Source organism: Aethalodelphis obliquidens, unplaced genomic scaffold (genome assembly GCF_003676395.1).
Source record: "Aethalodelphis obliquidens isolate GAN/ISIS:26980383/991018 unplaced genomic scaffold, ASM367639v1 scaffold49, whole genome shotgun sequence".
Taxonomy (NCBI): domain Eukaryota; kingdom Metazoa; phylum Chordata; class Mammalia; order Artiodactyla; family Delphinidae; genus Aethalodelphis; species Aethalodelphis obliquidens.
This window is the reverse complement of record NW_020837993.1, coordinates 15,363,571-15,381,310: the sequence shown is the minus strand read 5'-3', so window position 1 is coordinate 15,381,310 and position 17,740 is coordinate 15,363,571. Positions and strand designations below refer to the sequence as shown.

The 17,740-nt window shown below is 36.6% G+C and overlaps 1 protein-coding gene across 6 annotated transcripts in view; it reads right to left on the bottom strand.

Annotated features, from left to right (window-relative positions):
- The window catches only part of UBE3A (ubiquitin protein ligase E3A), a 97,464-nt gene that overhangs the window by 46,303 nt on the left and 33,421 nt on the right, over positions 1-17,740 (bottom strand). For all 6 annotated transcript variants that reach the window (XM_027083252.1, XM_027083257.1, XM_027083255.1 and 3 more), the window contains one exon: positions 16,860-16,904. In XM_027083252.1, the coding sequence (XP_026939053.1) occupies positions 16,860-16,904 (45 nt within the window). The remainder of the gene's footprint in view (positions 1-16,859; positions 16,905-17,740) is intronic.

Sequence of the window (17,740 nt, the reverse complement as noted above, 5' to 3'; positions counted from 1 at the left end):
GAATACAATAAATGAACTGAAAAATTCTCAAGAGGTAATGGCAGATTTGATCAAGCAAAAGAAAAGAATCAATGAACCTGATGGGCGGGTCTTTGAAATTCTTGAGTCAGAAGAAAAAAAGAAAAGAAATGAAAAAGAAAAATGAAGAAAGCCTAAGGGACTTATGGGACATCATCAAGATGACTAATATATGCATTAGGGGAATACCAGCAAGAGAAGAGAGAATGAAGCAGACAGCTTATTTGAAAAAATAATGGCCAAATACCTTCCAAATAGGAGGAAGAAAAAAATGGTATCTAATTTTAAGAGGCTCAAAGGACTCCAACTAGGATGAACCCAAGGAGGCCCATACTAAGATACATTATAATCAAACTGTCCATAGCCAAAGGTAAAGAAAAATCTTGAAAGCAACAAAACGGAAAATACTGGTCATGTACAAGGAAGCTACCACTAGACTATCAGCAGATTTCTCAGCAGAAACCTTCCACACCAGAAAGGAGTGGGATGACATATTCACAGTGCTGGAAAAAAATACCTTCCAACCAAAACACTATTTACTATCTGGCAAACTGACTTTAAAAATGAAGGAGATATAAAGACCCCCTAGCATAAACAAAACCTGAGATAGTTCACCACCACTAAACCCACCTTACAAAAAATGCAAAAGGGAGTCCTACAACTTGAAACAAAAGGACACAAAACACAACACAAAAGCATATGAAAGTATAAAGCTTTCTGGTAAAGGTAAATTTATAGACAAATACAAAATCCTGTAATATTATAATGGTGGTGAGTAAATCACTTTTAATTCAGGTAGAGAGTTAAAATATAAGAACATTTAAAAAACTCAACTATATGTCAATGGATATGAAATATAAAAAGGTGTGATTTGTGTCATTAACAAAAATGGGAGAGATGTAAAGAAGTAAAGTTTTTGTACACAACTGAAATTGTTATCAGTTTAAAATACTTCATTGCAACTGTAAGATTTTATGTAATTGCCATGGTAACCACAAAGAAAATACCTATAGAAGATGCACAAAAGAAAGGAAGGAATCAAAGCATGTCACTACAAAAAAAAAAAATTAACAAAACACAAAGGAAGGCATCTCAGAGAAAAAGAGGGGAAAAAATAACTACAATATATACAAAAAAACAATTAACAAAATGGCAATAGTAAGTCATTCCCTATCAGTACTTACTTTAAATGTTAATGGATTAAACTCCCAATCTAAAGACATAGATTGGCTAAATGGATTTAAAAAAGAAAAGACTCAACTATATGTTGTCTACAAAACAGTTACTTTAGATACAAGGACATACACAAGCAGAAAGTGAAAGAACAGAAGAAACATCCTATGCAAATATAACCGAAAGAGGGAAGAGATACATATGATCAGAAAATAAAGAAAATATTTATATATAAGAAAATAAAGTCAAAAACTGTCACAAGAAACAAAGGACACATTATATAATAATAAAAGGGTCAATTCACCAGAAACACACTACGATTATAAATATATATGCAGAGCACTGAAACATACTAAGCAAACATTAACAGCATCAAAGGGAGAAATAGACAGTAACACAATTACAGTAGGACATTTCAGTACCTCACTTTCAATAGTAGATATATCAACCAGACAGAAAATCACTTGGGAAACAGAGGACTTGAACATCATAATAGACCAAATGGACCTAACAGACAAATAAATGACACTCCAACACAACAACAGCAGAATCTACATTTTCTCAGTTGCACATAAAACATTTTCCAGGAAAGAGCACGAGTCTTAACAAAATTTAAGAAGACGGAGATCATACCAAGTATCTTTCCCAACCACAATGGAATGAAGTTAAAAATCAAAATCAAAAGGAAAACTTGAATATCCACAAATTTATGGAAATTAAACAGCATAGTCTTGAACAACCAATGAGTCAAAGAAGAAATCAGAAGAAAAATCAGAAAATATCTTGAGACAAACAACAATGAAACACAACATACCAAAATGTATGGGATGCAGCAGAAGCAGTACTGGAGAAGTTTATAGTGGTAAACAGCCACATTAAAAAAGAAAAAAGACCTTGAATCAACAACCTAACTTTAGACCTCAAGGAACCAGAAAAACAGACTAACTCAGAAGAAAGGAAACAAAGATTACAGAGAAATGAAATAGAGCATAGACAAATGAAAAAATAATCAATGACATTAAGAGTTGTTTTTGGAGAATTTCAAGAAAATCAACAAATCATTTGCCAGACCAAGAAAAAAGAGAAATGACTCAAATAACAAAATCAGAAATGAAAGAAGATAAATTATAATTGATGCCACAAAAATAAAAAGAATCATAAGAGACTACTAACAACAAGTATACACCAACAAATTGAATAACCTAGGAAAAAAATGAATATATTTCTACAAAAGCCCAGGATAAGATAGCTTCACTGGAGAATTCTACCAAAGATTTAAAGAAGAATTAACACCAATACTTCTCAAACTCTTCCCAAAAAATGAAGAGAAGGATACATACACTTCCAAACTTACCTATGAGGCCAGCATTACCCTGATACTGAAATGAGACAGAACTACGAGACAAGAAAAATACAGGCCAATATCCCTGATGAATATGGATGCAAAAATCAATAAATTACTAGCAAGTAGAATTTGACAACACCTGAAAAGGATTATATACCATTGCCAGGTGGGATTTATTCCTGGAATGTAAGGATGCTTCATCATATGAAAATCAATCAATGTCATACACCAAATTACCAAACTGAAGGACAAAAATAACATGATCATCTCAACTGATGCAGAAAAAGCATTTGACAAACACCCTTTCATAACAAAAAGTCAAACTAGACACAAAAGGAAATTACCTCAACATAATAAAGTCCATATAAGCAAATCCCACAGTCAATATTATACCCAATGGTGTAAAACTGAAAACCTTTCCTCTAACATCAGGAACAAGGGAAGGATGCACACTCTCACCGTTTCTTTTCAACACAGTACTGGCAATCCTAGTCAGAGCATTCAGGCAAGAAAAACAAATGAAGGCATCCAAATAGGAAAGGAAGAAACAAAATTATCTTTGTTCATAGATGACATGAATATGCAGGAAACCATAAAGATCCCACACAAAAAAATGTTAGAATAAATGAATTCAGTAAAGTTGCAGGATACAAAAATCAACTTGCAAAAATCAGTTGTGCTTCTATAAACGAAAAATGAACAATGTGAAAAGGAAATTAAGAAAATATTCCCATTTGCAACAGCATCAAAAATAAAATACTTATGAACAGACTTACCAAGGAGGCAAAAGACTTTTACAGTGAAACTGACAAAAAATTTCTGAAAGAAGCTAAAGACACAAACAAATGGAAAGACACCCTATGTTCATGGACTCAAAGACTTAGTTAATGTTGTTAAAAGGTCCATACTACCCAAAGCAATCTACAGATTCAATTCAATCCCTATTGAAATCCCAATGGCATTTTCTCAGAAACAGAAAAAGAAATCCTAAAATTCATATGGAATCTCAAAGGACCCCAAATAGCAAAACTAATCTTGAGAAAGAAAAACAATGCCAGAGGCCTCACAATTCCTGATTTCAAAACATCTTTACAAAGCTACAGTAATTAAACAGTATGGTACTGGTATAAAGACAAGTCATACATACCAATGGAATACAACAGAGAATACAGAAATAAACTCTTACACATACGGTCAAATGATCTTCAACAAAGATGCCATGGGTACACATGGGAAAGAACAGTCTCTTCAACAAATGGTGCTGAGAAAACTGAATATCCCCAAGCAAAGAATGAAGTTGGACCCTTAACTTATACTATACAATATATAAGTTAATTCAAGATGGATTAAAGACCTAAATATATGACCTGAAACTATGAAACTCCTAGAAGAAAACATAGTGGGATAGTTTCAGGACACTGGATTTGGGTTATGAATTCTTTGACACCAAAAGCATATGCAATGAAAGCAAAAATAGCCAAATGGGACTATATCAAACTTAAAAATAAGAAATATCAAAGGAAACAATCAATAGAGTGAAAAGGCAACCTATGGAATACAATCTATTCAATCTTCTGGGCTCAACAGTCTATGTCAGGAGTACAGGAACCAGAGGGTTGAGGCTGGAAGATAGTAGAGGGGCCAAGGGACATCTCTTAAAGACAAGGAGGGACAGATGGGATGACAGAAAGCAAGTAAGAAAGCACACAAAGTCTGCAACCAGAGGTGGGTGTTTTAATTAAAGGTTTCAGGGGTAAAACAGTTCAGACCTACCTGCCTATGGGAATGGGAAGGAGCAGGAAGCAGAGGTGAAGGTTTTTGAAGATAAAATGGGTGGGGAACTGAGATGTTGTTAGAGGTTACCCATGTAAACAAAGACAGCGGATCTGCAGCAGAGTACAAAAGTATGAGTTCTTCAAAGACTGAGAAAGGCCTGGGAGATAACTAGATAATGAAGAGAGAAGATGACACAGCCAGAAAAGCACAGCCTCAAAGGAACAGGGATTCTTATACTGAAAAAATAACAGAAACAGTCCAGAAGCATTAGTGGAAAAAACGAGTAACACTGTGTAGGAAACAAAGTCAAGGCTTACAGCACCCTGTATCCAGTAATGTAGAGACTGTTCTCACCAAGTCACCACTTTTCACTCCTTATTTTACTTAACCTTGCTGAGAAATGTAGGCCTTTTGGAAATTGTTGACTGTGGGCTTTCAGGACACTATTTCCTGATTTCCTCCTTTCTCTCTGGCTGTTCTTCAGATACTTCCCTTCCTAATCTAGAAATGCTTATTATACTCCCCAGGGACCAGCCATTAGACACTTTTTCTTTTGTATTTCTCTTCGGACAGTTTCATCTTTCAAGGCTTTAGGAACACCTGATGACTTCCAAATGTCTCCTTCAGTATAGTTCAAACTTTGCTTGAGAAACTAGTACTATTCCAGCTCCTATGGCTATTTCTATATGGGCTCTTTCTTCAAGGAACTTACTGTTTAAAGGGGAAAAAAAACAGAAGATTTTAACATCATAGGGACTCAAGAGGTATGGCAATATAAAGAGAGGCAATTTGACCAAGATGAATCACAAAGGATGACTAGGAACTGACAACACAAAGGGTGGGAAGACTGGTTCAGATAAGAGGGAAATGAGTGAGTGAAGGCAGAAGAGCCTAAGAACATGGTCTTATGACAACTGGAAGCAGTTCAACAGTAAAAAGTTCAAAGAAGGACTCAAAAAATATGAAGAGGCAGGGAGAAGCCACATTATGGGAGACTTTATAAGATATGATAAGAAATTCAGATTTTAGCCAGCAGAGGAGTAATCTTACAAAGGCTAATAACTTTCTCCACATAAAAATTCATGCACATATACTCCATCTGGCAAAAAGTTTCAGAACGTTCACACACTATTCATAAACCACTAGATAAGAACACTTGCAGCAGGAGTCACTAAAGGGTTTTAAGCAGGTCAGTGACTAAGTCAAATCTGCCTTTATGATAATTCCATTTTCTAAACTGGGACCAAAGTTGGCAAAACTGGAGACAGGCAATCGAGTTAAGTGATGACTACTATTATAGACCAGGCAAAGAATGAAGAAGTAGCAGGAAAGAAGAGGAAACTGATGCAAGAAACATTTAAAAGATACTGCTACTACATACTGCTATGTAGGGGCAAATGAGTTGAAACAGCTAATACCTAGGTTTCTAAGATGGACACCTGGGTAGAAGGTAACGCTACAAGCTGAAATGATAACGATAAACATTCATTAACATACAGTGAGTGGTTTTTGTAAATTATGTCCTTTAATCTTCACAAATTATCCTAAGAGCGAGGATTGTAAACTATTCCCACTAACATTTCTTAAACTTTTTTTAAGGACACGTAAGATATAATGAATAAAATGCAAAATTCACACTGATTCTAAAAACTGCTTCATTGGAGTACTTCAACAAAACAGCAGAATTTTGCTCATTCTGCCTTCTGAGAAGACTCAGTCAGAGGCAGTTCATCTATTCATCCATCCCTACCATGAACCAGAAGCATGTTTCCTTGTATTCAAAACAGAATATATAGGTTTCTACAATGCTTTGTGGTAGAAAAGTGGACAGACTATGACTCATGTCACTTCTATGCCTAACACTTTTCATTAGTTCCCATGTCTATCAGGAGAAAACCAGGGACTTTTCAGTAGTGTCAAGGCCTTTCACTATATGGTTCTAGCTTTCTAATTCCAACTACATTTTTCACCACTTCTCTCGTCTCGTAACTCTGTATTCCAGCATAACAGTTCAGAGGATTTGTTCTGCTGTCTTCCTTGGCTCCAGGTCTTAAAAAAGTTTTTCTTCCTGCCTAGAATACTATGATCTCAACATTTATAACTAATCATCCTCAAAGATTCAGCTTAGCTATCATTGCCAGGATCACGACTGCTGCTCCCACAGTAACCTGTACCTACTCTCAGTACACCTTATAATAACTGCCTATTAATTACATGGTAAGCTCCCTGAGACACATGATCCGGTAATTTATTTATTAATAAATTAATAAATAACCCAGTGAATTTCAGAGCCTCAATGAGGAGTCTTCAATTTCTCTCCTGATATTGTCTAGATAACAGTGTCAATTAACTCTATCTTTTTCTAGTACTTAACCATAAAGGGAAACAGATGTCAGGATACCTCCCAGTTTCTTAGGTATATCAGATGCACACAAAAGAATATGCAAAGGCTCAGTCTGAAGAAGAACGTGCTATCAGAACCCATAGGAGAGAAACCTGAAAACAGAAGAGCTATCTTTATTTGGTTGAAGAGATTTGTATCTTTTACTTCAGAATGTATTTCAAGATGTTACTTAATCCATAAATGTTTTTATACACATGTAAGTATATTTGAGTTGAAAGTCGTATAGAAATATTTTCTCCCACTCCACATTGAAAACAGCATCCAAGCTATATCTCAACTTCTGATTTCTGGTTCCACAAGTAAGGAGCTAGGAAATCACTTCTCCAATCCAATAACAAGTAAAAAGCTAAAGAGACTAAAAAATCCACAACTCTTCTTGAATCCCTAAGGGAGGGAGAACATAAACTGCAAACTGTTGTCCCTAATACTGAAGAGACAAACACAGTTTTACTGAAGCAGAGATCCACAAGCAGGAATCTGTGACAGGACATGAGACTGAGCATAGGTTAAGTCTAGAGTTAAAAACTCTAGGGGGGCCCAGTCACAGGGGAGCCCCCACAGTTCTTATGAGACTTACCCCAAGAAGCTCAAGCAGGTTCTCAAAGCAAGCACTGGGGATAATCCTCTCATACTTCCAGCAGGGATAGGAGAAAAGGAACCATTTTGAGACACACCAGAGCCCTCTATTCTTCTTACCAAGGCCTGTCCTCAAGCAAACTAGTTTACCAGAACCTACCCTGATGGGATATTATCAAATGCTTCCTTTCCCCTTATATCTCACTATCACATTACTAAAGCCCTATTTATAGCAATTCCTTTACTTGGGAAATCATGTGCAGCTATTAAGAAAAAATTACAAAGCATACTAAAAGGCAAAAAACACTATTTGCAACCACAGAGCAAGCATAAGAACTAGAAATGGCAGGGATGTTGGAATTAACACACCAGAAATTTAAACCAACTAAGGGCTAGTTAATATATAATTTACTAGTTTTAATGAATAAAGTGGACAGCATGTAGGAACAGATGAACAATGTAAACAGAGAGATGGATATCCTAAGAAAGAACTAAAACAAACAAACCTGGAGATCAAAAACACTGAAACAGAATTCAAAAATGTCTTTTATGGGCTTAATAGTAGACTGGAAACAACTTTTCTCAGTAGACTGAGAAAAGACTCTCTGAACTTGAAGATATATCAATACAATCACCAAAAACTGAAAAGCAAACAGAGCAAAGACTAACAAACACAAAACTGACTATCTAAGGACTGTGGGACAACTATAAAAAGTGTAGCATACACATACAAGGGATACCAGAAAAAGAAAAGACCATCAGAAATACTTGAAACAATGACTGAGAATGTCCCCAAATTAATATCAGACACCAAACAACAGATCCAGGAAGCTCAGAAAACACCAAGCAGGATAAATGCCCCCCCAAAAACCCTACACTTAGGCATATCATTTTCAGACTATAGATAATCAAAGGTAAAGAAAAAATTCTGAAAGAAGCCAGAGGAGGGAAACTCCTTACCTACAGAAGATCAAAAATAAGAATTACATCTGACTTCTCCTCAGAAACTATGAAAGGAGAGTGAAATGAAATATATAGAGTATTAAGGGGGAAAAAAGAAAGAAAAAAAAACCAACTTAGGGCTCCCCTGGTGGCACGGTGGTTGAGAGTCCGCCTGCCGATGCAGGGGACGTGGGTTCGTGCCCCGGTCTGGGAAGATCCCACATGCCGTGGAGCGGTTAGGCCATGTAGGCCCGTGAGCCATGGCCGCTGAGCCTGCGTGTCCAGAGCCTGTGCTCCGCAACGGGAGAGGCCACAAGAGTGAGAGGCCTGCGTAGCTCAAAAAACAAAAAACACCAACTTAGAATTCTGTACCCTGTGAAATTCTTCTTTAAATGTGAGGAAGAAATAAAGACTCAGACAGATAAAAATTCAGAGAATTTGTTGTCAGTAGACCAGCCTTCTTCTTACAAGAAGTTCTCTAGAGAGAAGGAAAATGATACAGGATCAGAACCTCAAATTTACATAAAGAAGGAAGAGCACTGTAAAAGAAATAAGTGGAAAGTAAAGTAAAACCTTTTATTTTTCTTTATCTTAACTGACCTATCAGGTAACAGTTTGTTCAAAATAATACCACCATGTATTTGGTTACGAATACTTATGTGTGTGTACATATATGTGTGTGTACATATATGCTCATATATCTGTATATATATGCTTATATATGTATTTATGTGTATGTATGCTATTATCCAAGTGAAATGTATGACCGCAATGATACAAAGAATAGGAGGGAGGAATTAGGGTTATTTTGTTATTACAAGGTACTCACACTCCCTGTAATGTGATATAGCATTATTTGAAAGTGGACTAAGAGTAGATGTAAATGCAAACTCTATGACATCCACTAAATAAAGTAAAAATGTAGGATAACTGATATGCTAACAAAGGAGAGAAAATGGAATCATATAATATGCTCAAGTAAAAACCACAAAAGGCAGAAAAAGAATAGAAGACAAAAATAGGAACAAAAAACAAGGGCAACAAATAGAAAATAGTAACAAACATGTTAGATATTAAACCAACTGTATCAATAATCAGTTTAAACATTAACGGTCTAAATGCACCAATTAAAAGAGATGTCAGAGTGGATCAAAAAATAAGACCCAACTATATGTTTTCTATACTTCAAATATAAAGACACATATAAATTTAAAAAGATAGAAAAAATATATGCCATGCTAACAATAATCAAAAGAAAGCAGGAGTAGCTATATTAACTTCAGCCAGAGGGCTTCCCTGGTGGCGCAGTGGTTAAGAATCCACCTGCCGATACAGGGGACACGGGCTCGATCCCTGGTCTGGGAAGATCCCACATGCTGCGGAGCCACTAAGCCCATGTGCCACAACTACTGAGCTTGTGCTCTAGAGCCCGCAAGCCACAACTACTGAGCCCGCGTACTGCAACTACTGAAGCCCGTGCGCCTAGAGCCTGTGCTCTGCAACAAGAGAAGCCACCACAATGAGAAGCCTGTGCACTGCAACGAAGAGCAGCCCCCACTCACCGCAACTAGAGAAAAGACCATGCACAGCAACGAAGACCCAATGCAGCCAAAAATAATATAAAATAAATAATTTCAGCCAGAGCAGATTTCAAAGCAAAGTAGTTATCAGGGTTAAAAAAGGGGCATTACATAATGCGAAATGGGTCAGTTCTCCAAGAAGATATTATAATCCTTCATACGTATGCCCCTAACAACAGAGCATCAAATTACATGAGGCAAAAAGTGATAGAACTGCAAGGAAAAACAGATGAATCCACTACCATAGTTGGAGACTTCAATACCTCTCTATCAGGAATGGGCAGATCTAGCAGGCAGAAAATCATTAAGGACACAGATGACTCAATAGCACCATCAATCAACTGGATATAATCGACATCTCTGGACTACTTCATCCAACAACAGATTACACATTCTTCTCAAACTCACATGGAACATTCACCAAGACAGACCACATTCTGGGCCAAAAAACACACCTTAACGCATTTAAAAGAACAGAAATCATACAATGTCTACATTCAGACTACAACGGAATTAAACTAGAAATCAGTAACAGAAATATAACTGGAAAATCTCAAAATATGTGGAGATTAAACAGCACATTTCTAAGTAACACAAGTCAAAGAAAAAAATCACAAGAGAAACTAAAAAATATTTTGAAATAAACACAACTCATCAAAATTTGTGAGATGCAGTGAAAGCAGTGCTTTACAGGGAACTCATAACATTAAATGCATTTATTAGGAAAGAAGATCTTAAAAAAAAAAAATCAATCATCTAAGCTCCCACCTTAGTAAACTAGAATAAAGAGCAAATTAAATCCAAAGTAAGCAGAAGAAATAATAAAAGTTAGAGCAGAAATCAATGAAATTGAAAAAAGGAAATCCACAGAGAAAAACCAAAATCTGGTTCTTTGAAAAGATCAATAATAAAACTGGTAATCCTCTAACCAGGCTAATTAAGGAAAAGAGAAGGCACACAAATTATTAATATCAGAAATGAAAGAGGGCACATTGCTACAAATCACATGGACATTAAAAAAACAATAAAGGAGTACTATGAACAATTCTATGCCCACGAAATTGATAACCTAGATGCAATGGACCAATTCCTTGAAAGACACAGTCTGTCAAAACTCACAAGAAACAGACAACCTGAGTAGGCCTATATCTATTAAAGATATTAAATCAATTAAAAAATAACCTTCCAGGGTTTCCCTGGTGGCGCAGTGGTTGAGAGTCCGCCTGCCGATGCAGGGGACGCGGGTTCGTGTCACGGTCCGGGAAGATCCCACATGCCGCGGAGTGGCTGGGCCCATGAGCCATGCCCGCTGAGCCTGTGCGTCCGGAGCCTGTGCTCCACAATGGGAGAGGCCACAACAGTGAGAGGCCCGCGTAAAGCAAAAAAAATAAAAAAATAAAAAAAATAACCTTCCAAAACAGAAAGCACCACTACCAGAAGGGTTTAACAAAAATTTAAGGAAGAAACTATACCAATTCTCTACAATCTCTTTCAGAGGACACAAGTTATATCACCATTGTCTACTCTGATAAAAGGCTTACTTCTCCCATGATATAATGCATGTACAGTACTGAGCACTATGGCTTGTCGTATGGTAAGTGCTCAAGAAGATGTTATTACCCAAGTTCTGTAGGCTATGTACATATATCAGTTTATTTATATTTAACTGATCCTAGAATATTCTTCCTACATTTCTACAAGGGAATTGAAAAGGTAGAAATAAACATAAACATTTTACATAAATGTAGTCATTTCACTCTTTCACATAATAAATACTTACTACCTCTTGTATGCCCGGCACTCTCATTAGGCTTCCATGCTACTGACAGTATTAAATGAGCCAGACAACAAAGAAATCAATAGGAAACCAGTCAGATGACATTAAATCCCATGAAGATAAATACAGCACAGGAAGGGGCACAGGGAAGACAGAGCATGACCATTCTTTGAAGAAAGTTGGTCAAGGAAGGCCTCTCTGATAAGGTATCATTTAAGAGCTCTAAAGCAAGTAAGAAAGGAGGCCATGTGGATATCACAGAGAAGGGTCACAGAAAACAGGCACAAATCTTAAGAACACCAAAACATTAAGGGCAAGAGCATAAAGCCAGTGTAGACAAAAATGGTCAAGAGAAAATGGAAAGGTCACAGAAGTGAAAGGAAGTTCATACAGGGCCTTGTAGATCCTTTGATTTTACTCTGAGAGAGACGGGAAGCCTTTGAAAGGTTTTGAGTATAAGCAACATGGTTTAACTTCGATCTTAAAAAAGATCACTCTGGCTGCTACACAGAAAATACCTTGGTAAGGGGTAAGTATGGAAGCAGCAAGACTACTGGGAAACAACTTCATTCTTTTGGCAAATGATGGCTTTAATCAGAGTGGTTGAGGTGGAAATGGTGTTTAAAAAAAAAAAGTTGTTGAAGTATCAATTAATTTTAAAGGTGGAGTCAATAGGATTTGCTGATGTGAGTAAGACAAAGAGAAAACAAGGATGCTTCCAAAACAAAACTTTGGATGAACTGGAAGAAAAAAAGAGTTGCCACTGATTAAAATGGCAAAAAGATTACAAGAGAAGCAGATTTGAGAGGATGAAAATCAAGAGCTCTATTTTGTTTTGGACTTAAGTGTGAGAATCAGGCATCCAATTATTAGATATATATGTCTACAGTTCAGAAGGTAAGTAGGAGTTGGAGATGAAAATATGCAAGTTGTCATAGTATATATGTTAAAGTTCTTACCTAGAGAGAACAGATAATGATGGCCTGAGAACTAGGTCCTTGGTCATTATCCAACATTTAGAAAAAATAGGCTTTCCAAACACTGAACCATAAATCACTTGATACATTTACCCTTGGTTCCACTTACTGTATTAGTTATAGACCTGAAAACATAGCCTAAGTGTTAGAGATAGGGTTGGGGAGTAACTACCAAAGATAAGAAATCTGAAGTTACTAGAAACTGCTTTGAAATCATTAAGAAAATTAAAGAGTCTAAATTAATATGTGCAAAAAGACTACTACATGGTATATATAAATTTAAACAAAATTCAAGTATATAATACATATATAATTGAATAAAAAGATCTGGGTTATTGTGTTAGTTCTATTTCTAGGCTAAACTATAAATTAGCATGCAGCTGTTAAAAACTTTTACTATGTTTTTCTGCACTCTAGGAAATGGGTGACACTAGGAATTCCTAAAAACAGGCATATTCTTTAATTTTATATAAATTACTATTTTAAATGTACTCAAGGTGTTCCCTAGTTAAAGGATGTCAAATGCAAATGCATCTCAAAGTGCTAAAAAAAAATCATGCTTTAATAAATTTAAGATGTTGCCATTAATAAAACACACTAGCTAATTCTTAGGTAAAAACAAGATTCCTTCATCACCTATTTTGTAAATCAAGACCCACAAGATTAAGGTAGAACAAATCTTACTAAACTACTGCCTGGTTACAATTTCTACAGGTATAGGAATTTGAGAAACTGTATCAACCTCACATTCTTGCCATCCTTGGTTTTTACTACAAAATGCAAGCCTCCATCTTTCCTTTTCCATTCTTTACTCTTGATTCATCCATCTAACCTCCTCCACCAAGATGTCTAGAAATACATTTATGATATAGGCTGTCACCTATCTTCAACTGCTTTATATAATAGTTCCTCAATCTCTTAGCTTTCACTAAAACCTGATTTACCCCCGAAGGCTTTTCTTACGTTGCAATCCTTTTAGGTGAGGGTTCCATAGACAACTCAAACCCCTAAGTGCACCATTTTTATTCTAATTGCTTATATTAAAAATAATGCCCATCCCCCCCAAACAAAACAAAGCACAGCACAAACACAACTTATTCTTTGAAACTCATGTTATCTACCTGAAATCCTTCTTCCTTCCCTCTCTGGCCTGGTAAATTATACCCATATACTAAAGGCTCTATTTTTCCCGAGTTATATTGCTGGCATTGTGACTTCAATGTCTGTGTGCATGATCTATCCCAACATTCTAGCCCCCAAAATATTTGACTTTCTTAACTTGAGGGTCCCTCACCTCCTCTCAATTTCAGCCAATCACCACCTTAGGCTCTGATCATTATCATCTATCTTTGTAAGAGTTTCACTTATACTGAACTATCTCTTTGACCCATCAGGCTTTTTGTAACCAACCCAACATCTTCACCTGGCATCACAACCTTTCCAACAGTGGCCATCGCCAATGACATATAAGTTCAACTACTCCAATGTTAACACTCTACACATATGCCACTTCCCATATGCTCTAATAGCCAACCCTGAAATACCATGCATCTTCGTCTAGCTATTAAAGAAAAGTCTTTAAACTGCAAGTATGCAGTAAGCTAACCTTAGCTGGCCACTCAGTAGCATGAGACTCTCAATAATATCTGGTCCACTTCTTCACCCATTTCCCCCAGTAACTTTCCAAGTTTTCAGTCTTCTCAAATCCCCTAACCAAACTCCGTGTTCCATGAGAACTACTTGAAAATATTTCTTAAAAAGTTACATAGTCAGGACTTCCCTGGTTGTGCAGTGGTTAAGAATCCTCCTGCTAATGCAGGGGACATGGGTTCAAGCCCTGGTCCAGGAAGATCCCACTCCCTCTAGAGTCCACAAGCCACAACTACTGAGCCCGCATGCCACAACTACTGAAGCCCACGTGCCTAGAGCCCGTGCTGTGCAACAAGAGAAGCCACCGCAATGCAAAGCCCGCGCACCGCAACGAAGAGTAGCCCCTGATCGCCGCAACTAGAGAAAGCCCACAGGCAGCAAACAAAGACCCAACACAGCCATAAATAGATAGACAGATAAATTTATTACAAAAAAAAGTTACAGGGTCACAAAACTACCAAGAAATATCACCTTACTCCCATTAGGATGGCTACTATGAAAAAAACAGATAATTACAAATGCTGATGAGAATGTGGAGAAATTATAACCTTTGTGCATTATTAGGTCAGAATGCTAATTTGGTGCAGCCACTGTAGAAAACAGTACAGAGGTTCCTCAGAAAATTAAAAATAGGACTACCATATGATCCAGCAATCCCACTTCTGGGTATATACCCAAAGAAATAAAAGCAGGGTCTCAAAGAGCTATTTGTACATTGCAGCATTATTCACAATAGCTAAAACATAAGCAACCTGTGTCCATCAACAGATGAACGGATAAACAAAATACGGTACATACATACAACAGATTATTTAGCCTTAAAAAGGAAGAAAATTCTGACATATGCTACAACAGGGATGAACCCTGACATCATGCTACATAAGTAAAATAAGCCAATCACAAAAAGACAAATACTGTGGGCGCTCACAGTAAATGAGGTAGAGTCGTTAAAATCATAAAGACAGAAAGTAGAATGGTGGTTGCCAGGGGCTAGGGAGAAGGGTGAATGGGGAGTGATTGTTTAACAGGTACATTTTCAGTTCTGCAAGATGAAAAGAGTTATGCAGATGATGGTGGCAATGACTGCACGACAATATGGATGTACTTAATACCACTAAATTGTATACTTAAAAATAGTAAAGATGGTAAATTTTGTTATGTGCATTTTACCACAAAAAAAATTTTTTAACGGTTACATGGACACATAAATTTGAGAAATACATTTTATAGTCCCTTCTTGGAGATGCACAATGTACATCAGCATTTTAAAGGATTTCCACTATTTTCAGTAGAGAAATCTGCTGTTTAAGTCTGCATGTCCCAAGCTTAATCCACAACCACTTTTTCAAGAAGCACACAGTGGTGTAGCTACCTAATTTACTAAGAAAATTGACAGTTCAGACACAAATGACTTTGACTTCCCCATTCTTACCTACCAATACATTTAACATCACATATCCATTTTTACCTCCTCCTTCTAGTTTCATAAGATCTGGGTCTTTGCTCTTATTCAAGAGAAATCCCTACACCTATATTCTTCATTCCAACCCTTACTATCTTAAAAACCTTGCTTCAACAATTATCACTTCTCATATTATCTTAAACTTCTTATATTCTCACAACTAATCACTGAAGTCTTACCTACTTTACCTTCTATTTTTCTTTCATCCAGAAAACTTTATCTTGAATTCCTAACATACCACTGCCCTTATTTAGGCCCTCATTGACTGAAGCCCTGGTCAACGTACCACCACATGATTTCTCCTCAATCCTGCCTCCCTGTTGGCAAAGTTATTAAAAATATACACCTAACAAGGTTACTACCCCTACTTAGCAAGTTCTTTACTGACTCCCAAATACCTATGAGAGACAGGCCAAGGTCCTTTACATAGTATGCAAGCACCTAGTCCTTTCTTTCAAGTCTCACCTCCTTCAATTTCCTACATTTCAGTCTATGATCTAAAAATCCTCAACTGCCTACTGTTCCCTACATTCACTATGCTGCTTTGTAACTCTGCTCCTGCTTCTGCCAAGAACGTGCTACCTAACTCCCAGTCACACTTCAAGACTTAACTTAGCCTTCCCTGATCACCCCTATTTCCCTGCCATCTGGATTAGGTCCCTATTGCATCAGGGTACTTGAGTACACTGGTACTTCTTTATGTTCATGTTCCATCCTGGGTATCCTTCTACCACAATGATTGAAATGATTTGCTTCTGGGTCTTTCACACTGACTAGACTAAATTTATGTAGGTTAATTTAGCTTAACTAATCTTATGCATCTCTGTATCCACAAAACAGCACCCAATATCTTATACACAGCAGGCACTTAATAAATGATTGTTAAGCTGAACTCCTCCCCATCTATTTCCCCAAAACTGCTAGGTGAGCAAAAATATGTAAGAATCCAGGGGCATGCAATTATCTATCCAGAAGTAGAAATCTAGTAGCATGTTACCAAGATTTAGAGGTATTTATTTGGTAGGGAAAATATTAGACATGCGTATTCCTATCTTCCAATTTACTTTTTAAAGCATTATACTCTCTTTAACTGGAAATTATTTTCAAATAATGTGATACCATTTAAAGCAATCTAGAGCAACTTAAAAGACACCACAGCCTCAACCAAGTTATACTTACATTCGGCTAGCTTCAATGTCGTCAGACTGAGGTTCTCCTGATGATCTGTAAAATGCAATTCAGTAAAGTTAAGCAAAATATTCCATATTTCAAAAAGGGGCAAACATTTTATTTTGGAAGACAAATTTGACAAGATTTAATGGTTAACAGTTTTAAAAGTTCAACATGTGAAAAAGTGATCAAATCAGATTGCCATACAACACATTTATTGTAAGGGCTAGACTAATAAAAACTCAGTTCTCTTTTTTTTTTTTTAAGGAAAGGAAACTGTAAACACTATATTTAGATACCAACATACAAACCAGTGTAATAAATCATAATTACTCACAAAGTCAAATATTTATAATAAAAACCCACAACTATGAAACCTTCTACAGCCAAGTACTGGTTACCCACAATATCAAAAGTATTCACTGGTATTAACAGTCCCAAACTTTAGATGAGGGATCAGCAAACTACTGCCTGGGATGACAAACTAAGGCCTGGGTTGGCCGCCTATTTTTGTAAAGTTGTACTGGCACAGAATCATGCTCATTTATTTACGGCTGCTTTTACGTTACAAAAGCAGAGCTGAGAAACTCTGTCAGAGACATGTGGCTCACAAAGCCTAAAATATTTATTACCTAGCCCTTTAAGAAAAAGTTTGCCAACCTCTGCTGTAGATAATTCAAATTTCAATCTAATACCCTTCTGAATTTTGAGACACTTAAGTCTGTTTTACCATTCTAACCATGATTACCTTATTTCAACAATGAAAGCAGCTTTCCCTGAAAATACACGGGCAGGATGTACTACCTGTCAAAATTGTACCATCCTAGGGTATTAAAATTTTGCTGTGGATAACTGTGAATTGACTTCAGTTATAAATAGTTGCCAGTTAT